The 24,250-nt window shown below is 42.8% G+C and overlaps 1 protein-coding gene across 2 annotated transcripts in view; it reads right to left on the reverse strand.

The window, feature by feature from the left end:
- The window catches only part of unm_sa34860 (un-named sa34860), a 140,324-nt gene that overhangs the window by 41,722 nt on the left and 74,352 nt on the right, over positions 1 to 24,250 (reverse strand). For both annotated transcript variants that reach the window (XM_088281833.1, XM_088281832.1), the window contains one exon: positions 16,690 to 17,404. In XM_088281833.1, coding sequence (XP_088137959.1) covers positions 16,690 to 17,404 — 715 coding nt within the window. The remainder of the gene's footprint in view (positions 1 to 16,689; positions 17,405 to 24,250) is intronic.

Here is a 24,250-nt window from a genome sequence, read left to right on the forward strand (position 1 = left end):
AACCAGAAGATGACGTGAGGTTCTCCATTGAGAGATGTTTTTATGTGGACAACCTCCTGCAGAGTCTTCCTACTCCTCAGGAAGCCAGTCGTCTGGTGGACAGACTCCGGACGCTCCTAGCTGCTGGCGGATTCGACCTACGGCAGTGGGCAAGTAACATGCCGAGCATTGTCGAACACCTACCCAAGCAGGCAAGATCAGACAGCTTTGAGCTCCATCTTCCCCACGACCAGGCAGACTCCCCTGAATCCACGCTAGGACTCAGCTGGCACTGTCATACGGACACTATGAGTTACCAACACCGACATATCGAATATGGCGCGCCAACGCTGCGGAACATCTACCGCGTCTTAGCCAGTCAGTACGACCCCTTAGGGTTCCTGATCCCATACACCACTCGAGCCAAGATGCTTGTCCGACGCCTCTGGGAGAAGCACAGAGGCTGGGATGATCCTCTCCTCCCCCAAGATCTCCTACAAGCATGGAACAGCTGGGAAGAAGAGTTAGGGTTCCTCCCTCAAGTCACCCTACCAAGAGCCTACCTACCTGCCGAGGTAGATTCGTCAAGTGTCACCCATGAAGTTCACGTGTTCTCGGATGCTTCCGAACAAGCATACGGATCAGTGGCATACCTGAGAACAAGCGACAAGCACGGGCAAGTCCACCTGTCTTTCCTTCTTGCACGCTCAAGAGTTGCACCCAAGCGTCTCCTCTCTATGCCCAGATTGGAGCTGTGCGGAGCTGTCACAGGAGCCCAACTAGCCGAGCTCGTCAGGAGGGAGCTCACGCTGAAGATTACCCAGACAATCCTGTGGACTGACTCCACCACGGTTCTGACATGGCTGCAGTCGGAGTCCTGCCGTTTCAAGGTCTTTGTTGGCACTAGAGTGGCAGAGATCCAGGAACTCACCAGCCCTGATGCCTGGCGATATGTAGACTCAGAGAGGAATCCTGCGGATGATATCACAAGGGGCAAGAAACTGCTAGACCTTGTGAAGCCCAACCGATGGAGCCAAGGACCTTCATTCCTTCTCCAACCCCCAGAAGATTGGCCAGTCCGGCCTAAGCTTGATAAAGACGACGATACCTCAGAGCTAAGGAGGTCTGCCTTCTGTGGAGTCACGACAATCCCCGTCAGCACCGCAGATGCGACGAGATATGACACCTGGAAGGACTTGTTACACGCTACAGTGCAGGAGCTGCAGGGGGCGGCAGATCAGAGCAGCGGTCATACTGCTGAAGATTACCGCAGGGCAGAGATCCTCATCCTCAAGCGATCCCAACGTGACAGCTTCCCAGACGAGCTGAGGCTCCTGAAGGCTGGCAAGCCTGTCTTATCCAGCAGCCGCCTACTCACCTTGTCTCCTGAGATGGATGAAGAGGAGGTCATTCGTGTTGGAGGTAGGCTTCGTCACGCTGAACATGTAGACCAGATAGCCGTTCATCCTATCGTGCTGGATGCCAGCCACCCCTCCACTAGACTCCTTATTCAAGACTTCGACAGCCGTCTGCATCACCCCGGACCAGAGAGAGTGTTCGCAGAGATACGGCGCTCCTACTGGATCCTGCGTGGCCGTGAAGCAGTACGCCGCTACCAACATACCTGCACAGAATGTCGACGCTGGAAGGCTAGACCTGCTGTCCCCAAGATGGCGGACCTGCCACCTGCTCGGCTACGCCTCTTCAAGCCAGCCTTCTTCTACACTGGGATGGACTGTTTCGGGCCATTCCAGATCAAGGTGGGAAGACGCACGGAGAAGAGGTGGGGCATCATATTCAAGTGCCTCACCACCCGAGGCGTTCACTTAGACCTTCTGAACACGATCAACGTCGACTCGTTCCTGATGGCCCTCAGGCGGTTCATTGCACGCCGAGGGACACCCGCTGAGCTGTATTCGGACCAGGGAACCAACTTCCGAGGAGCAGAAGGAGAGCTGCGAGAGGCGTTCGCTACCCTGTCCCCAGATCTACAGCAACAGCTTGCCAAGCAGAAAATCAACTTCCACTTCAACCCCCCAGCTGCACCCCACTTCGGAGGGACGTGGGAAAGGGAGATACGTTCAGTGAAGGCAGCCTTGTACACCACGGTGGGAGCCCAGCCAGTCCCAGAGGAAGTACTAAGGACCGTACTGCTTGAAGTGGAAGGGATCCTCAATTCGAAGCCACTAGGATACGTCTCATCCAGCCTCAATGACCTCGATCCTGTGACACCCAACGTCCTGCTGATGGGGCGGCCGGATGGATCATTACCCCAGATTGTGTATCCAGAGACTGACCTGCTGAGCCGTCGCCACTGGAGACACTCCCAAGTTCTGGCGAACCACTTCTGGTCCAGCTTCCTGCGTAACTACCTACCGAACCTGCAGACACGACAGAAGTGGCAATCCACCAGAGCCGATATCATCAAGGGCGCTGTCGTGATGCTGGTGGACCCCCAGCTTCCAAGAGCGATGTGGCCCGTGGGCCATGTCACCCAAGTCCATCCCAGCGCCGATGGACACGTCCGCTCCGTTGATGTGCAGATCGGCGAGCGCAACTACACCAGACCAGTGTCCAGGTTGGTCGTTCTGCCAGCTCTCCCGGCTGGTGATGAGGACGTCGCTACAATCAAGACCAGCCTGCCGTGAGACATTCGAGACTCTATCACCTTTCTTAGGAGCGAATGTACTTTGTACATTCGGGGGCGGCTGTTAAAAAGGTTCCTAGGTTGAATGTCGCCATCGATTGTGTGCTTGTTGTGTGATCGAAGTCGCGTCGGTGCCGAGCTCTCGCGAGAAGCGCCCGCATACGGGTTACTGGCAAATGCCTGTAGCGCAGCAGTTGTTAGCCGACCACCACTAGTATGTGACGTGTTCGATGCCTCAGTGTCTGTGTGCGTTCCTGACCGCAAGTGAGTACATCGGTGTATTTATTTGTTTACAGCGTTCATTCATCGCGCCGCTGTGCATCGTCTTGTCTACTCCCGTCTAGTCTGTATGTCGTTGTGCGCCGCCGCCATGTTTCTGGCCATGCGCCGTCGCCGAGCTGCCTTTGAAGTTCGCCGCGTCATTGAATATGTGCCTTTCGCTCGGTGTGTGAATGCCTAAATGTTCCCCGCGGTGTGCTAGTCATATAAAGGGAGGTTGTGCTCCACTAAAGCGCGCCCCTTTGTATTGTTTTATATAGTTTATGCACCTAGGTGCGTCAGGTCTGCTGCAACCTAGGTAGTACGTCGGCTGTAACCTAGGTAGTACGCAATCCCTATGGCCGCCGCCATTGTGCGCCGTCCACGGCCGTAGTTGGCAACTGTTTGATGCAGTTGATGTCTCATTTGAGCTTATGTAATTGCGCATGCAAATACAGTTTATAGCTGCTGTTTGTTGAGTTGAGCTATATATTTATGTGATGTTTCTTCTGTTACAGAACCACACACACACACACACATACACGTGACCACTGCTTGGCACACACGTGCTCACTGTCTGCCACCCGCTCATTGCTTCATGAGCTCACTGCCACAAGCTCACATGCATCCTGCATGCCTGAGCCCATCACCTCATTCCCATCTGTGCCTAGGTTTTGTCCGCCTGTTGCCTGTGCTGTTACATGTTACGTGAAGATATACTATTAAAGCTGCCAACCCACATCTTGGACTCATCCTTGTGTTCTGACCGACACCCAGGGGTGAAAAGAGCATACCCCCATTGAACCAAATCACCTATACAGTCCACCCCCTAGGCTCTCCAACAGATATTGAGGTGAATTCCTCCCCATCATGTCAAGTATCGATGAATTCCTGTCAGTTTATGACATCCCCCATGAAGGAGGAAGTGGTAATCTAACAAACCTCTTTTGTTAGCAGTTAACAACCTTGGCGGTGGTCACCGGCTACGCTTTGCTGAGGATCGGGAGTTTCGGTCCAAACCAGTGAGCTGCGAAACTGCTTCTTGAGACTTTATAAATACCACAATCAAGTTCTATTCCGTTTTGTGTGCATAACCCAGGATGTGGGAGAGACAATTGGACACCTGATCTGTTCTTTATACACACCGACACACCAAAGCTCCATCCCCCCCTCAACACGCATACACATACACGCACACGACAGATTTATCACCACCATCATCTCCGGTAGCTCCCCTTGACTTCAACCTCCAACTCCCCCGCTGACAGATTACAAAGAATGGAGTAACTGTTCATTTCTAGAACAAACCCAACAAGGACAATTGGACTACCCCCCCAAAAAAAATCCAACAATAATTGGGCGGTGTTGGACAAAAATGTAAGTACAAGTTTGCCCCTAAGCCTCAAATAAATGGGTAACATTTTCACATCATATCATACAAATTCTACCCTGAACACATTACTATTATATTAATGTGAAAATCATATGACGGTAGTAATATAAATAATAAATTCAAACAAAATAATTATACAGTGATGGGTGAAGATTTGTAATGTTTGAGTAAATTGCCTAAATCCAATCAAACTAAGTAAATAAAACTCAAAAAGAACACAAGCCATTTTATTACATATTTATGCAAGTCATGACATAAATAAAACTACCGTAAATTAAACTAATTACTAAAATACTCCATTGAAAATGTATACCCAGATACTTACAATTGATGACAGAAGACAAGAGGAAAAAAAATGCATGCTGCTTTAATGAACATTAGTAGGTCAACTCTCATAGGAAGCAACATTATTGATTTTGACGTATTAATTGTGTGTTGCTCATTTCCATTCATGTTAAATTCATCACATGTAACATACAGTATGCCGATATCATGCGTGATTTGGAACTACTGTGACAGTTTTCACAATTTTATAATTTCGATCCAATCTGTATTCAGATCACTGGAATTTAATTGCTCACACTCATAAAAGGACAAACTCTCTCGCGCAGATTTTGATACCAACACACACACACGTACCGACATGTGGTGAGACTTTTTATGGTCACCGCTGCTTGACTGTGTGCGTCTTGGCATGTGCATACGTGTGAGGGTGTGCGTTGCCCTTGGCCAAGCTGCCTTTTTGATGCCACACAAGCTCTTAATACACAGAACAAAGGCTAATAGGTAATTAATATGCAATACACGCTAATGTGCCATTTGTGTGGCTATGTGTGTGCCTAATATGCAATTAATATGCATCACACAAACCGGCATCCCAGGCAATTAAAGATCCGGTGGTGTCCTACGATGGCACTTAATGAGCATGCTCTTCACTTTAAATACGTAAGATGGCTTTTAATTGTTTCTCATATTTTAATGTGTTTTTTTTCCCTCATAGAACTTTTGTACTTGAACTCATCACATTTCTGTGGGTCCACCAAACGCTGTGGACACAATGTCGCCAAAGTAAAGTTTACACAAAATCGGTTGGGCTGAGCCTTAATACAATGCCGGTGTGTTACCAGATAGGATTGTGGACCAATAAACCACATTAGGAAACAAAGTAAATATCCTCTTCCTGTATTTGTCCTGCAGCGAGATACAAGCTTAAGAAACACAAACAAAGAATACATGAACATATTTGGACGTTTGAGTGTTTGTACGGGCATATATCGAGATTCCGTGGCTTTGCGTATTATTATTCATTCACTGCTTGTGCACATTCCGTGTCTATGCGTCCGCATTTGAGAATAACAGTGTGAGAACACAAACAAAGCCAGAAGATAATGTAGTAATATACAACAGAGTCAATGGGGCTTTCCTGTCATGCCGGACAATGGCCCTCTCTGTCGTCTAACAATCAGTCCACACGCACAAAACTAAAAAGGCCAAGCAAAAAGGTCACAATCGCTTCTGGACCCAAACCAATTTGGTGGACCAATGAAGCTCTGCTGGGGAAGATTGGACATTAGCAGTACATCACCACCATATATAAGTCTCGCTCCCGGCTGACCAAATACCATGACAAAATTAATCTAACAAATATAAATAGACATCAGATCAAATATTTGTGGAATGCATACTAGCAGTTAGTTTGAGGGTGGTGGTTGACAAAGGACCATCAACTGCAAAGCAGAAATGAGGGGAACAAGGGTGACGACGCCGTCAATGGTATCACGGCAATCATTGTGACCTCAACACCTCACATGTGGACCGTTCACAATAAACAATCTGCATACAAAGCATGCATGTGTCTGCGTGCACTCGGCGTGTGCAGCTGCATGTACAGCTGGAACTCATTAACGACATGCACGCTGATATATTACGCACTCCGACTCAGGACACAAAGCGATAATGAGGAGGCTGTTATGGATGGATTTTTTTTTTTTAAAGCAGAAGAACCAAAAGGCGTGCGTGAGGTGACCCTTGACACCAATCAGCTGCCAACATATCAAAAAAAAAAGAAAAAAATGATGAAGATCATCATCGCGCAGGAATGTTGGTCCAGTTTGAAGAACAATCTGATGAATAGTCGAACATTTGAGTGCATTATGATGGCATTAACAAACAACAATAGCACTCAGTGGAGCGCCGACCTCGGCCAAGGCTGAACAATCACAATTTGGCTCCGTACCAAATTGAAAACTTTCGTAGATACACACCTGCGGCCTAACTGTTGTCATTAAAATCCGTACTTGAGTCACAGAGAAATTAGGCAAACAATTCCCTCTCGTAATGTTTAGAAAATTGAACAAAAAAAAAATGTATTGGATTTGCCATTCTGCTCCCAGTTCAAATATTTGAAATCTACACACGCAGACGTCGACCCGGTTATGGACGATTAAACATAGCTACAAAAGCCCACTTCCATCCTTGCTTAGTCCTTTAGTCCTTCCATTTTTTTTTTTAAACCTTGTCGTCCTCCGTCCCAAAAAGTGGGCGTCTGCTCTGGGACAAACGTTCGTCTCTGCTAAATGCATCAGAAAAAAGGAAGAGAACACAAAAAGACTCATACGAGCCGCCACTTGCTGGGCCACCAGAGACAACGGCTTTCATGGAGAGCGCTGCTGAAGCCCGCATTTTATCAATATTTCACCAACGAAAGGAATACACGCAAGCATGTGTGTATTTATTACGATGTCTTTGGGAAAAGCAGTTTGAGAAGTGAATCTTGTGGGGATTGTTGGAACGTGAACGATAACCGTTTGGAAACCAGCTCATATTTAAGTCCGGTTTGGGCCCATTTGTAGGTTGCAGGCTGGTCTCAGATGTGCGGTAAAACGTGTATGCGTGTGTGTAGATGCTATCAGCGGGGGAGGCTAAACTAGAGGATGCCCTAGTGGGGAAGTTGGTTTACCCAACAAGCACTCAGGAAGCACTTTAGTTGTCATGACAGCGTCACCATGTTTAGATGATGGGGTGATAAGGACGGGAAGGAGAGAAAATAGAGGAGGAGAGTGAGGGAGCGACTCAGAAAGGCGAACACAAAGCGGGAGCAGGCACTGAAAGCAGCCAGTCAGTTTTCAATGAAGCAGGAATCTAAAATGATGAATGGCAGCTCTTTTGGCAGCAAATTGACTCAATTCATACTTGAGGAGATGATGGAAAAGGCTTCCATCCGCCCCTTGCAGATTTCTATGCTATCATTTAACGGGCGCCGCTGTTAGTGCCGCATGATGGCTCGACCATTTTTTGTTCAAGCTCACTTCTAAGTGTTTGACTCAAAAGGGGACATTAGGAAAGAGAAACTGATGCTTCAAACAACACTGTGTGGGATCCAGGCATTTTCTTAAATGGCACAAAATATTCATCGACGAAAGGTGAAAGAATACAAATGAATGGTTTGGAATTACAGACATGCGCAATAGGTGGAAAAGATGATAATGTTAAACGCTGAGCTAAATTTTTCCTGGAGACGCATACAGAAAAATATTTAGATTTTTATTGTTAGATTTAATTTATTCAACACACTAAAACCCATGAAAAAAATTACACATCGTTCACATCATGTTATCTGTTAAAAGTAATAAGGTAAATAACATTTATTTATTTATTTTAGTTTTGGAGTGGCCCTCGGCCTTGCAACCCACTAGAATAGATTCACATCTCTTCTCAGCAGCAGCTGATTGCCATCTCCACATTCAGAGCAAAACCAAAAGCTATCTGTAGCAAGCTGACCATACTTGAAGATCATTGACGTGATATGTTCACTAATTGGACCTTGGCACGAAGCACAAAGTGGAGGAAACCATTTTTGTTCCTGAAACTGTATTATCTTGACTCGCCAAAGATGTTCTGCTACTGATTTAGCTTGTTTGTGTCTGCATATCGAGAAAAGCACTCCTCATCGTTCACATCCAATCCCTTTATGTGAAATGTTATTTTCCGGATATCCCCTGGGCCGCTAAAAACGGGGGGCAGGCCGCAAATGGCCCCCGAACCGTAGTTTGGATTAAACAAAAACTTGGTCTAATAAATTTTAGAAATATATTTATTGTTATGGACTAACATATGAATGCAAACATGAATCTCATTCACAAAAAAAAAACACTCCTACGAATAAGATACATCGAAGGTGACGTTTGAAATGCGATTGGCATAAATTTGCAGGTTTATTGGCTGAAGCTGAGGTTCCTCTCTTTAAGCACACTCGTACTTATCTTTATGCAGCACTAAAAATGTTTCTTCACCAAAAAACGTTTTTTTAGTTAAGTACAAAGTGATAGACTAACCGACCAAACACAGCTTAGATAAAAAACAATAATTTACATAGAACGACCATTTTCATTTTTACGAAGATATAATTTACATTTTGTATGGTTAATCTGCGTGATGCAAGTAAGTGTAATACCCTTGTCGGCACGACGTCAACCACAAGCTCCTGTTTGGAAATCGCAGGGTTCCCGAGAGGGAGACCGAAGAAGGCTTTCTCGAGTTGTGATGCCAGGGCAGCGCTTCTGTTTGACAAGATGAAGTTTGACATATGCTGCAGTGATGTTTGACAGGCACGCAAACACAAAACAACATCAAGGGATTCCCGCCTCTTGAGCAAAGTATCGCAAAGGGACAACCAGCCTTAGCCATGACACAATTCCACGCCATAAATAGAAGGAACATTCTCGGCGGCATTTTAGCATTCCAGGAATTTCATCACATTGATGATAGCGAGCGTCGTCGTCGTCGTCGTTTTCATTTGGATTCTCTTCCCACTGTCATCCCGTTTCATCTTTACCGCTTAACGCTCACACTTCCCCATGATCCTTCCGCTCAATTACACCGGCCATCTTCAAGCGTTTTATCTTTTCAGCAGCCTGGCCTGAATCTGAAGGCCACAAAGCTGTCAATCAGTGGATTCCGCCGTCATTTGCAACATGGCATCTGGACGCCATACCTTTATTTCCACATTCATATGAATCCCTCAGGCGTGTTCCATCATTCCAATAGAAGCGTTCCTTATTTCTTAAACACAGCTCTCCTTTAAGAGCAATCTTGGCAACATTGTTGATAGTTTATGCGCATTTAATGCAAATGGTGCTTATAAAATTCAACCGTTAATTTACACAGTACCATACAACTGCTTTTATCGCTCAAATGGTTGTCTCAGCCAATCATTTACCATTTAAAAAAAATAGTTTTGTTCAGCAATAACCGAACTGTGATTCATGGGAATTTTAGTTGCGATTAGGTGATTAGTAATCAATCATTGACTACGTTTACGTGCAGTCAATATTCGGGTTGAGGTGAAAATTCAGGTTTCTGAAACATTCGGGATAAATTGTTTAAATGTTTGAGGATTCCGATTTCAACGTAGACGCACTGACAACAACTACGTTTATATGCGATCAAGATTCAGGTTAGAGTCAAAATTACAATTTCTGAGCCTTTCGGACTCCACCCCCCTCGATTTAAATAACCCGATTTAATCGGTGATTCAAAAAAATAAATAATTACACAATTATACGTCATTTCCGCTTGTTCGTCCTCCACGCTCCAAAAGTGTGGTGTCGTACTCATGCTAGCTTAAGCGATATTTTGTTTAACACTAATTGTGCATTTTTAGTGGGTTATGCTCTAAACACCATGCGTAAAAGCACTTCCAACATTAATACTCAGAGAGTCCTGTGCAATCGGGGTATTCCAATTGTCTTATCCATGCGCGCATATTCGGGTTAAAAAAGGAATAACTCAGGTATCGGAATTTTAAAAACCGGAATAAGGCCAAAGTCGGGTTTGCACGCGTTTCCATGTCTGTCAAAAACTTGAATACTGTCAATATTCAGATTTTAAGAGTTAATGACTGCATATAACCATATGTCGTGATGCAAATAGACGCCATCTCCGCATGGTAACGGTCAATAAAACACAATTATATTCACATCACTAACCACAAATAAATCAGATTCCCTCCTCACTCCAAAAGTGCATCTCCGAGTTTTGCCATGAATGTTTACTACTGCGTGTGTATTTCAAGTGAGTTGCGCGCCTGATGCACGGACTTATACAAACCGTGTCATTGTCACCGTAGACAGTCTCAAGTATTACCCATATAGTATCAGCTACGAAATGCAAACGTCTCAATACCGAGTGAAAGGCTCAGATGAGAATGAGTTTCTCCGCAACAAGTACATTTCTCTCATGCAATTGAAGTCCGACTGAAGTTTCTACCCTTTCTCTGTGAGTGCCCCAAATTCAATTTAATCATGTTTTTACTCTCATATTACGTCCAAAATTCATTGCTTGAGTTGGCGAGAGCGAACTCAATCTCCAAGTTCTACCCACGCCTCCATACTTCTTCTCTCTCTTCATCCATCTGCCCACTTCTGTCTTCAGTTTTCCGTCCACCGTAGCCGTCGCCCCAGAAACAACACTCATCCATCTCGTTGTCTCTTTGGCCTCACACCCTGCGGTGATAATTCTTCCATTTCTCTTCCATCCACTTGTTTTCCCAACACTTTGCTCATCCTTTTTATCTGTCTGTCCATCTATACAATCCGCTTGTTTGCGGTGTTACAGCCCCACCCCCACCTATTCTCGTCTCGCTCCTAGGCTCCATGTGCAGACGGCACTGCTGGCTCGCTCTTACAATTATCCCAGATAAAGTTGTGCCGTTATACTTTTCACAAAAGCACGATGGGAATCTTTCGCTGTCACCTCAGACAACTGCGGTGCAACAACAAGGGAGTATCAAAATGTAAGCAAATCTAAAGAAGACGACTCCAGCTTAAATTTCAGTTTCAGGCTAAAGACTTGTTTTAAATTCAATTAAATTGATATTATTTTACAGTCATTGCTTTCATTTTCGACTGTCGTGTGACATTTTTGTTGCAAAACAACATGAAAGGCACAGCTGCAACATTTATTAGGCTCTCTACATTTGTCATTAAAGTGAAGAGAAAGAGTTGAGATGAAAGACTTGAGGTTTGTACATCTGTTAAGAATATCAAATTTTTCTTAAAACAGACAGCGAAATAAAGGTGGCAATAGCTGGAAAATGGATTAGTTCTGGAACTTGGAATTTTGTCAGTTCAAATGATTTTCTTCTGGGAACAGTGTTTTCTATTCAGCCAATAAGATTCCATTGACTTAATGAACCAAAACATTTTATTACTTTTGTTGAAAACAAAAACCAACGAACTCATTCACTTAGGTTTTGGAAGCGCAGAGAGACTTAGGTGTTGGAAAAATAAAACAACAGAGTTTTCAAGAGCATGTAAAAGTGATTTCAGAGATTGCACTCGGCCGACCGGTGAGTTACCGCTCTCTCATTATACTGTACAAGAACTGAGCACCTTGGTTCGCATCAGTGGTTATCCGGAACAGTCGCGGGTTACTTAGTTACAATTGCTTCGCCCATTTCTAACACTATAACACAACACCTCGACACCCCCTAAATATATCTTCCATGGAGGTCACAATTTACAGAAAAAAAAGCTCCTTATTTTGTGTTATTCAGGATCCGGTAATATATCGAAACGGTTTCTAAACCGGAAGGAAGTACATGCTCCCATGTCTGCCGTGTCGATAACATTCCTTTAAGTACTTCTGCTCTGTGGCCTCACACACTGACAAAACACCAGAGGAGGAGGTGACGCCCGACCCCAGGCCAAAAGAGGTGCTGTTTAGCAGACTGATTTCAGGTGGATAGCGCCTCTCATTGCGGCATGGAAAACCCTTTGGGTCATTGAAAGCTATTTTTTTTTTTTTTTTTTTTTTTTTAATGATCCAGATTTTAAAGTGTTTTTAACAATATTCTTCACTGTGGTGTGTCAAGTTTAAAGGATTTATTTACATTCTACAGCGGCATTAATGAATCAGGTATAAGCACCTTTGAACTAATGCTTGTCGTATTGACGATTTACTAATGGTGTTGTTTCAATGGAAATCTTGATGGATGCAGATCAAATTAACCAATTATGGATGATTTACAGCTTTTATCTTGTCATACGGATTACATTGGGCAACACAATTTTTTGTATGAAGTCTGAGAGCTGTTTTTAACTCATGCTTGTGTGCTGAATCCAAAACTGATGTCAGTTATACTTCATCATGTCAAGTTTTTGAGCAACAGCATCTCAGTTTTTTTTTTTAAATATTAATTAAATGTATATGGAAATAAAACACGAAGATGGACATGCTTTGAAAACTAAAAAAAAAAAAAACTGCATGAAAAGAAAAAGAATTTACCACAATCCGCGCATGGTTTCAAGCAATCGGTTTGCAGATATTTATAATACTGGACTATTGGGAGCTGCACACACCGCTCACTTCACTGTCTCAATTGTGACTGGACAGAAAAGTTGCCAAGCAGCTGTAGATGCGTTCAATCGTAAAAAGATAGCAAACTATACTGCAGTTAATAAGTGGAATTTTGCTTAACGGATCAGCTGTAGAGACACAAACTTGACGTGCTAGAAAAAAAAAATGGCTGCAATTTTGGAATTAGCATGCTAATTTTAGTTATAATCAGCATCAAAATCTAAATCAACATATATATTTTTTTAAATTGTTCACTAGTGTTATTGCAAATTGGGAACAAAACTTAGTGTGCTCTTCATTAAAAGGCATTACAACAGTGCCTTTTTTTTTCAAAAAAATTAAAACACACAAATGAATATACTGTGACAGGAGAAACATCATTTTGGCACTACTAGGCCGCATTAAAGTGACCCGTCTATCCTGTTAAGCATGCTACATAAACTGAAATCATCTTAATTTCGGGGAGGACAAATACAGCAAATGCATGTTGTTCCAATTATGCATTTCCATGCAAATGTGTGTGTACAGCCTAGTGACAATGGCCTGTGTTGCACGCTTCACGATGCTCCCCGTGAAAACCACTTAAGCTGAGCGAGCAAGTGATTGTTTTCCGCAAACAGAGACATAATGTCGTGATACAAAAAGGGAACAGGGTCCCGCTGCTTATGCTGTCGGAGTGCTAATGTAGGTGGTTGTATCAAAGAAAAGGCAGAGGGAGGAAGTGAGGAATTGGCAGACAATAAATGATTGACAGTGACATGGAGATAAATGGAGAGAAAGGCAAATGGAAAAGAAAAGACACGCAAAGCACGAGGGAGATTGGAGGAAGTCAAATAAAGATAAAAACGAGACAGTGGAATGGCGGCGTGCGAATGAGGTATGGTAATAAAACGAGAGAGAGAGACAAAGGAGGTGCGAACGAGCTGCCCACGACCAGTTCTGGCCCACATTTACAAAGACTGCGTTAAATCATGCTCGGCTAGGCAGCGTGCAACATTTTCTCAGATTGTGCTGCACTCTGACCTGCAACAGTTCCCACTCAGCGAGGCATGCATGCTTAAAACAGGTGCTAAATAGGCTGGACGCAGAAATTACGTGCAATTGTATTATTTTCAGAGCAGCGCTTCTCTTTCTAAAGAGCAAAAAAAAAAAAAAAAAAGGACCAAATGAAGTGAATACAGAGCTATACAATAGATTATGCCCACATTTTTTCAGCTTCCCAAATAAACTCTCTAAAAGTCCTCGCAAGATTGTTTACGAAAAACACGAAATAGATATCAAGTTGAAATCGAGAAAGACTTTCTTTCTCATTAGAATTTTCAAAGGCTGGCAGAGTGACAGCCTCATTTGCATGCCGAAGTGTAAAAACTACTGTAGCTTCATTAATTGCGAGGGGAGTCACATTTATTTGTTTTGCTCCATTGGCGATGCGAGCCATGTTTACTGGTGAGCAGTGAGACGTCTTTTATCCAGAAATGAATGTTGAACAAGCAGTAATAATTAGCATTTAACACAACTTCTTCGTCATGGAGCGGAAAACACTAATACACATTCAAATGAACAGCACCTAATTCTCGGTAACCTTCAAATGTATCCTTCCTCCCTCCCAAAAAAAAAAAAAAAATTGGAAGCAAAGACACAGGAATGGATTTTAAAAGAAAGTCGCGCGTTTTATTTTACTTTGACAGTCAAATTCATTCTTGTGATTTTCATGCCAGAAGGAGAAATTCTCCTTGAGGCTCAGACAACTCCACTTGCTGTCAGTTCTAAAACAATAATATTCCCAGCAGCTTAATGAAATGTTGAATTTACAAGTCTCCTCAAGTAACTCCTTTCGGTCTTATGACAACACCTATTCCCTTAGATGCGATTTTAGGTTGTCACAATCACAAGATGAAGAGAGGTGGGGAAAGTAAGGCCGAGTAGATTTATTATTGCGACTTTCTGGGGGCATGGTGCGACGGAAAACTAGACGTGCTAAATGGTCCTTGATAAAGGCGCCTTGTGCACTGCTCGCCCCACATAGCTTGGGGACAATGAAACAACAAAGTGGGCCGGCAGGGCGCAGGGGGGGTAGATTGGCTGTCCGGTAATCAGAAGGTCAGTAGACTAGCTGAGCGCCACAGCTCAAATTGTATGTCCTTGAGCAACAATGAACCCCAAATGACAAACTACTGAAGTGCACGACGGTGAAGGAACGTGTGTGAAATACTGCAAACAGCCTAGACATGTTACCAAAAAGGGGTTCATGAATGAAATCTATTTTGGTGTTGAGTCATGGTACTAGTGGCAGTTTTTAATTTTGTCAAGCAATCTATTGAGAGCGAAACGTTGTGTGATTTTCACAAAACTGCTTTCAAGGAAGTACCCTCCATTCATTAATGGCAGGGGTGGGCAAACTTTTTGATTGGTGGGCCACAATGGGTTCTAAAATTTGACAGAGGGGCCGGACCAGGAGCAGATGGATGGAGTGTTTTGGTACCCTCACCTCATCGGAGAAAAGAAAAATACATTTAATTTTCAATGAAAGTGAGCAAAAGCATTACAACAAAATATCTGTCTTTGACACACCAGAGTATTTAGAAAATTAAAAATTAACAAGCTTTATTCATTTCATTTTTTTAAAGTATGGCGGGATGGATTAAAACGGGCCACATACGGCCCCCGGGCCGCAGTTTGCCCACACCTGATTTGCGGGGTTGACATTATTTACAAATGTGATATTGTATTTCACTGAAAGGTATTGTTCCATCAAAATAATACCCCCCAAAAAAACAATAAACAAACACAAACAGCACTTGAACTAAAAGAAATAGAACTAAAAAGAAATATGGCACTGAATAATTCTTCTGTTGTTATTCTGTCTTTTTTTTTTTTTTTTTTTTAACGGCAATTTTTATTAGTTCCCATTCAATTAGTTTTATTGTTAACTATAAAGAAGCCGAACAATTCATTGTTGGCCAAATGCACACTAAATTATGAGAAGTACATTTTACTCTAAAAAGAATATATTTGGTGCCAGTAAACGGTAAAGTTTTTGAGTAAAATATTCAGGGTCAATTTTACACTTGAATTGAGATTAATTTTGCTCTCAAATTTTACTATTGTCAATTTCGTAGAGTACCTTTTACAGGATAAATTTACCTAATTTATTTTATTATTATATATTTATTCCCACCACTCAAGAAGTAAGATTATCCTTACCGTTAGGCTAGTTGAAGAATATTTTGACAACCTTTGGGAATGAAACACACGCGATTGCATTTTTTAACTAATTAGAAAAAAAATTCTAAATAAATTGCGATTAGTCATATTTTTCAACTACTATTTTATTGTGATGCTTGTAACAGATATTTACTTGAATAATATCTTGAGACAAATGTAAAATCATATATTCTGCCCCTAAAAAGGTGCTTGTTTGTCAGATCTCAACCAATGCATGGAGGTCTAAAGTTGCACGAGATTAAAAAAAAAAGAAAAAAACCAGATTGGTGCATATGAACGGTTAATTGAGGGCCAATGTCTCAAACAAAACATGTAAACGGGGGGGGGGGGGGGGGGGGATATACCTGATTAATTTCCACTTTGGAAGGTCCAAACAATTACTTCTCTCCCCTGGGAAAGTTTTCAACCACAAGGTAAAGTTGATCTGTCTGAAGTGCTGCTTCTCTACTTGTCTTAATTCTTGTCTGTATATGTCTTTATTTTCGTTTGCTAAAATGGTGCGAAATTTTGCTGAAGAAGTACAGAATAACAATGTTAATCAAAAAAAAAAAAAAAAAAAAAAAGTGGGGGAGAGAAGGGGAAAAACAAAAGAGGACAGATTGCAAACGGGAAGGTCAGTTGACGTCGGAGGTGGGAATGTTTGGCCTCTAGGCTTAACAGAAAGACGACGCGGAGCGCAGCAAAGTGCTTCAAAGCTCAGGGGGGGAAAAAAAAACGAAGCCAAGGAAAAACACATGCACTCAGTAACAAAAAAAAAAACACTCTCAGATAAATAAAGACACCAGATGAACAAAAGCAGGCAACAGTTAAGCAAAGTTGTTGTGCTCACCTTGGCAGGACCCAAGGATCTCTTCAAATCCTGGCTGACACACGCACTTCCCGATGGGAACCAGCCATTCTCCCTCCGTGCTGCAATGCATCCTGGGAGGCTCGTATAAAGGCAGCGAATTATTGATGCAGCGGCCCACGACCTCCACCAGCTGCGAGGCCTCTGATCCCGGGATGGTATCCGAGAACTCGGCCAGGCTCTTCACCAGAAACGGGCAACGTTTGTAGAAAACTCTAACCGAAACCAGAGCGATGCAGGCTCCCAAATCCTGAAAGGCCAAGAAGAAGCCCTTCCGAGTCAACGGGCCTAAATCGCGGACTTCGGTGTTGAGCTTCATAACCCGATCCCCGAGGTCAAGCTCAGTGAAGCTCTCGTCAGCCGCGATGGTGTCGATTTTAATATACTGGCTCTCCTTCAACGCCCTGTCCTCCTCTTCCGTTATGCCGTCGCCGTCCCCGATTTCGCCATCCTCTAATTCACTCCCATCCGTTTCATAGTAATACATATTAAACGTCTCCTTGCAAGTTCCGACGCCACCGGGGAGGCTGTTGCAGTCTCTCAGGGTGAACTTAAGCTCGATGTAAACCCGTTGCGCTCCCTCTGTCAGTATCCAGTTGGTGTGAAGCCAGTTGTTCTGGTTCTGCTCCATGACCCGACACACTTGGTAGGTGTGGATGGGGGCATAGTCTTCATCTACTTCCCCGATTTCTTCCCACTGGTGCAGGAAAAGAAGATAAAACAAAAGTTAAGTCACACTCCATGGATATAGTTTCTGATTCTTGCTCAAGACCATTTTCATAAAGCAACAGCTTAAATTTGTCACTGAGCACTCTGGAAACATATTTGAATATTTTAAAATCATCTACTTATCATCATCTATCAGCAGTGCTACTGGGTGGCCACATAGGACCCCACATTTCCTAACCAAAATGTAGAACAAAATTTCTATTTAAAAGATGGACAAAATAGATGTCAAATTTCATTTTTGATATAAAATATATCCATGATCCTAACAAAACAACCAAATACTGTATTTTTTCCAGCTAAAGGGCCCCAGTGTAAAAAAATAACCAGGATTGCAAAAAAACTGCTGAACAAGGAACTTTACAAATTATGTTTTCACACAAAAAAATAAACTCACTAAAAATGTTTATTATTGACGTACTGTTTGTCCTGCATATCATTCCAAATCCACAAAAATATATTAGGCCTACTGATGTTAGAAGACCCATTGTAAGCGCAACTAAGACTTGTTTGCCATCTAGTGGTGACTACGGATATTACAACTTAAAACTCCAGCCAACCCCAGCATACTCGCAGTTCAGCACCCTCAAATTTGCATTTCTGCAGATTTTTTTTTCTTTTGTCCAATATTTCAGATTTGGGATTTTACTGTTTTTGTGCGTGTGTGTGTGTGTGTGTGTGTGTGTGTTGTGAAAGATTAATAAATAAATGCATCCCTGCAGGCTGCCAGTTGCCCATCCCTATCCTTTACCTACTACAGTGGCTCATTAGAGTGTGTCATCAATTTTTTTTTTATTTTATGTATTTTTTTTAGCTTTAAGATTCTAAAGGATAAACAAGTGAACAAGTGCTGTCCCACTTTTCAACATTCTACTGGTGTTCTGGTCACCGCAGATCACGCCAGAGACGCTGCTGTCTGTTGACTGGACAAAGAGGATTGTCTTGGAACAAGATGGAAAAAAAATAAATGTGTCACATTCATCTTCTCTGCTTAATTCAAAGGCGCCTCACTATTTACGTAGCTGTCACAACTGTCGTCATCCCGCCTATGCTCACCGCAGTGGAATCGCAATCTTGTCTCTCGAGGGTCGTGCTATAGTTTAACTTAACTGAACCGAACCACTCAGTGGATCAATGTAACTTGGAAGAAAATCAAACTCCACCAAATAATAGTACACTTCCTAGAAACATAATTTCGTATATGTGAAGTCGCCATTATGTGACCGGTTTACAATGCTAGCTCATCGACTTCCATCGGTTCCGAGTCTCTACCACACAACACTATCGATCAATCATCTTCAAAATTACAGTGTCAAGAACTTTATTGATTTTAAATCATATCCAATCTAAGAAACCAGAGACAGAACAGCACCTCAGATTACAGGTCATGCACAGACAGTTTCACAGCCGCGCCGAACCCTTATTGGCTAGTTTAGAAACCAGTCAAGCGTTGATTTGTGCTTTGAGGTGCTAAACTAGTTAAATGATTTAACATTATACACAGGTGAAGAGAGTAAGAACCATGAAAATCAAGTCAAAACGAGGTACGGCAAAGCCATATGCGAGGCTTAACATGGAAAGAGGAAAGTATATAAAGAGCTGTGAGTGGTTCAGTGTGGTGAGCAAACTAATCCTCATCCCTTCCACCTCATTTCCCCTCAGTCCAAAAGAGTAGAGCGACTTCCGAGTTTATGTATTACCCGTGAACGAGGGGCGGAGTTCTTGTCAGCGAAAAAAGGAATTAACGTTTACTTGTAGATTAGCTCATGTGTGAGTCTTGGAGAGACATACCTGCTGAAAATTTATAGTCCAGTCATCCCTGATGTGCGCATTTAGAGAGTTTGAACGCAAATGATTACAAGTTCGAAAAAAAATAAAAAATAAAACGGCATTAATTCCTTCTGCAACTCTCCCGGGATATGGCTATTATCTGCATCGCTAGCACTCTCCCATGGCTAATACAGCCGCTTCATCATGTCAACGTAATTTGGCCAGAGGGACCAGACTATGATCTGGTGTTATAGCTTAATAGCCCATATTAATCATCCTTTCCGCGGCTGCTGTACACAACCTTGTGCCTTTGTCTCATTCTATAACCCCCCCTCCCCCTTCCCCCGCCCCTTGGCTCGCCGCATCAGTCTTCTTCTACCTGATGACTTTTCATTCCTTTCCACTTCTTTCTGCCTTTTGTTTAGCTGATAATCATCCACTTTGCTGGGGCATTTAGGCAACACGCACGGGTTTCCTTGCCTTTTTGTCGATGAGCAGAATTTAGTTCAATGGGAACGCACGCCGATGGGGATATTTCCAGACATGTTCTATGCATACTTGACTTTTACGCATCGATGCCAATGAGTGCCCACAAAATTAACAACACATGTATGTGTATGCGTCGAGTATGTGCGGGCTATCATGACAGTTATGCGTCTGAGACTGGAGCGTAGTCGGCCCCTGTGCAGACATTAAACTTCTTACTGGTGAGATCACACCGATCCTGCAGCCTTCACTGAGCTTTACACAGCTTAGCACACATACAAACACACACGTACACACACACCGACATTGACATACGGTAACCCCAACAACTCTGCAGATGCACAATATTATTATTATTAATGTGATAGGAGCTGGATCAATTTAGATGACTCAAGTTAATAAGACGTTGAAGACCAATTTATCTTGAGAAACAACCAACGAGGGACAATGCTGCCATTAAAGCTTTAAAAAAAATTTAAGGTATAATTCGTGAATGAGTGTGAGGCATTGTGATACGAGGGTAGCAGGGAGCATAAAGTGATGAAAAAGAAAAACATAAGGAAAGGGGAAGGATGGGGGATCCCGAACTTTGCTCTTTCAAGGGAGGGGGCGCAATATGGGATTGGGAAAAAAAAATAACTGCAATAGCCGCATGAATAACGTCGACTTGGTGCAGCGCGGACCCCTTTCACTCTCTTTGCGCAAAATTTACATACGTGTGATCTTATCTCTGTGCGGTGTCCAACAAAAAATACATACAGCAAGTATCTTGGATACGTTAAAATACAATTTTTAAAAAGTATACATAATTAAAGAAACGTAACGTCACTGTATTCATTTCTTAGATGCAGCTCAACTAAAGACAAAAAAAAAAATCTGTCACAGAAATGTTGCAAAATAATCCACATGTATTACAGCGTTGCTCTGAAGTGGTGCGAAAATAACGACAAGGTTTGATCATCCGCTCAGCCTGTATTTCACCTCCACATCCTGCTCCACTCGCCGTCCGTATCACTTGCATGCAAACACTCGAAAGTCCCTGTAGGCATCCCTCCAGCTCCTCATTAGTGTGTGTGTTTGTTTTGCTGACTATTATGTGCATGCATGTTTGTGTCTGTGTTTGTCACATCAGTCAGCGGACCACCCGCGGCTGTGCTGAGTGCCCTCCTGGCACCGCAACGCCGTCTCCAACTTATTATTACCGCCTATTACAGCTGACCGCCATGACACTGTAATAGAACAGTCCTTCCCGCTCTTTATCCATGAAAGGAACACCTCCGCTATCACCAGCAGCAACACCCTCTCACTTTTTTTTTTTTTTTTTTGGTCGACTTCTTCACCCAGCCGACTCTGCTCTGTCCATCACTATAATCACTTTCCTGCTATGTTTTCTATTATTGCTTTAATCACACAGCGCACAACACAAAGAACTGCTGCAAGTTTTCTTTCAAACATTTCTTTCCGTACCCAATGGGCGGCAACAATTTTGTCCACATGTTCATACGGAATTGACTCATTAGAAAGAAAAAAACCACAATAATGGATAGTGAGTGAGGGGCATTATTGTTGAACATCTTTGACCTTCCACCTCCCTTTTGTCCTTATTTGGTAGGCTGCCATGGAGCATTGACGCCTAACCAGCAGCCATTTTTGTGAAGGTATATGTGTGCGTTCTGCACTTTTGTCACTCGGCCGCCCTTATCTCAGGCTTCTCATGCTGAATCAGCAAGACAGTCGATGCATGGCGGACTTCTTTTTTTTTTTTTTTTTTTTTCATTGCTCCTATGTGTTTCAATGGATGTGTGTGCGGAGGACAGGCAGCAGGTAAACAATGATCCAGTCTTCAACTTGAGCTGAAGAGTGAGCACACCTAAGCTTACGTACAACTGGTTTCAATCAAGACACGCTCTCAGAATGCCCGATGTGCTCTTTGTCCGAGATGGAAACCAAGCCCTTAAGACTTCATACAAACCGGCATGAGTGGTGAGCAGCAAGTGGTGAAAGTCAGTTTGATCGACTAAAAGCGCAGTCATGAAAGATTACATTTTTTAATGTCACAAGAAATGTTTTGGAAAAATGTTAGCAATGCTAAGCAGTTTTCCAGTTTTTGGTTTCACAACGTAAGCGTAAGAGCAGTAGTGACGTTAAATTAATTTGACAGCAGAGGGCGATAACGCCCAACATGGCGGCCTCCCGAGAATTAATTCTTATTCCACAAATGTAACGTGTTTAGACTGTAAGATACATTTGGGAATTTAGTTTTGAAGACACATAACCACTACAAAATGTACACTATATTTTGTACTTGCTCTTCAGTTTGTGTTTTTTTTTTTTTCTTTAAAGGGCCAGTGAGTAGAAATTAGTGCCATCTACAGTGAACTAATAGAATGCAATGATCTAAGCGACATATTTAATATAATATATACATGTACAAATGTGTTTAAAGCATGTTAGTATGGTAAAACTATATAAATAAATATTATCCCGTCATTTTTTTTACAAGAATTGGATTTGAAATCATCCATCCATGAGGCAAGGCAGTTCGTATTCGAAGCATGTACCAAGCCCCATCAGATTTTGAAGCGTGAAAAGAGTGAGTAGTTGCAGGAGTCTAGTTGGGGAGTTGTTTGGTTGCCGTCAATCTCCCGCCAGCTGGCAGCTGGCAATCAGTTGTCACGTGTGTTTTCAGCTTCAATTTTTAAAGCCTTTGTCAACACTCTTGATGAGTCCACTAGATGTGGTCCGGATAACACATCAAAATGGGGCTGGGATTGGTTAGACGAACAGCATACAACGGAGACAGGTGACATGGAAGGAGCGGATGGGGAAAATAATCCTTATTGTGACAAGCGTCCCTTGTATTGTGCCCTCTTTTTTTTATTTTTTTCGCTTGAAGATGCAGTCGATAAAAGCCTGCACGAAATGGCATGCGAGCAGCAGCTCAGCTAATCTGCCATCACTCTCCGACACAATATGGCAGACGAAATGGACGAGGGTTGGTCCCAATGGAAGAAAGAACAAAGTTAAGTGGTCTTGCCAGGACTTGCTTTGCAGGCTGGCCGTAACTTGCAAATATTTCATGGTTGACTTCCATCCAGAAACTACAAATGTCCACTTTGTGCTCATTTTGTCTTCCGGTTACAACAGTAGAAGCAACACTAGGATATCATCTGTTGCCAACCACATCAAACGCTTTTCTTTAAAGTAAATACAGTGACTGATTATGAACATTTTTGGAGCAGTGGGAGAACAAGAACGTCCATTTAATGTGAGGGACACATTCTAGAACCAGCCACAATTGGTGTACATTTGCAATATAGAGAGACCAGAAGTGAGGTTTTTTTTTCATATATAGTTTTAACTCCTCCCACATGCTTTAAAGTAAAAAAAATTCAAAGCACGGTTTGAAACACATGTTTGAACATACATACAAAAAAAGCCTAAAATGTGTAGAATACACTGCATTGTGTTGTAATATCTGCGCCTTTAAGAGGCGGGCATGTGAAAGTAGTCGAGTCTGTATCTGAGTGGCTAGACGAGAGCTGCATGGGTGGGTTCCTCGTATTCGCGTTTTACACTTCTCCCAACATTCAATAAACACCTGAGAACTAAATTGATGGCTAAAATCCTACACCTTATACGCATTGTACCGTGCGTACAGAATATCGTTCAAATGAAATATAACGGCCGTTGGATGATGTTGAATTTTTCGCTCCTTTAAGTACTGTTAAAAGTGTCACACACGTGAAGAAAAAAAAATCATTATTTTTTGGCAAACTGTTCAAAACTCTTTACAGCTCGCATTTTCACGGTTGACTTTGGACAGCAAATAAAAATAAATAAAGATTGGGACTGAGACGCCTGTCCTTAAACGCACCTTCCGTTTGCTTTCTTGTTCAAAGCAAACTGAAGCGTTTGGTGGGGAGCACAGAAGGGAGAATAGGAAGGATGGTGAGATAAAAAGACAATCAGATGGCAACAAGGACATGAAGAGGCAATTGGATAGATAGAAGAAGCCAATGTAAAAGATAGCAGTGCGGATGGAGGAGGAGGAGGAGAATGAAACAAACCATCTGGAATATGAGCCCAAAAAAGCCCCCTGCTTAACATCTTATTTAGCCGTAGTAGACTGCTGCTGCCAAGTCGCTGTGTGTGTGTGTGTGCGTGTGTCGGCAAGCTAATAGAGGGCGCTCCAGATTGGGCTCCATTGTAAACAGCTTCCACAATACAAATTCCAATAACAGTAATTCCTGTTCCTCGCGCAAATCATTTTAACACGAGACAATATGTTAACTGGAATACAAATGCCAGCTTGCACTGAATGGAAAAAAAAACAACAACAAAAAAAAAAAAAAAAACAGCAACGATGTTGTTAGGGGTCTTGTGTTTAACTCCATCTCCCATGAAGGCGGTTATATACGCACTCGGATAAAACCATGAGGCATAATCACACGCGATTAAAATGATTGTGGATGTGTGTGCATTTTCAGCACATCTCCTCTTTCCAGCTGCAAAACAAAAAAGCCTTTGAGGAGGTGTGATTGGAATAGAAAAGAGGTGA

This window comes from Idiotropiscis lumnitzeri, chromosome 18 (genome assembly GCF_059441095.1).
Source record: "Idiotropiscis lumnitzeri isolate Australia: NSW breed Sydney's pygmy pipehorse chromosome 18, RoL_Ilum_1.0, whole genome shotgun sequence".
Lineage (NCBI taxonomy): Eukaryota > Metazoa > Chordata > Actinopteri > Syngnathiformes > Syngnathidae > Idiotropiscis > Idiotropiscis lumnitzeri.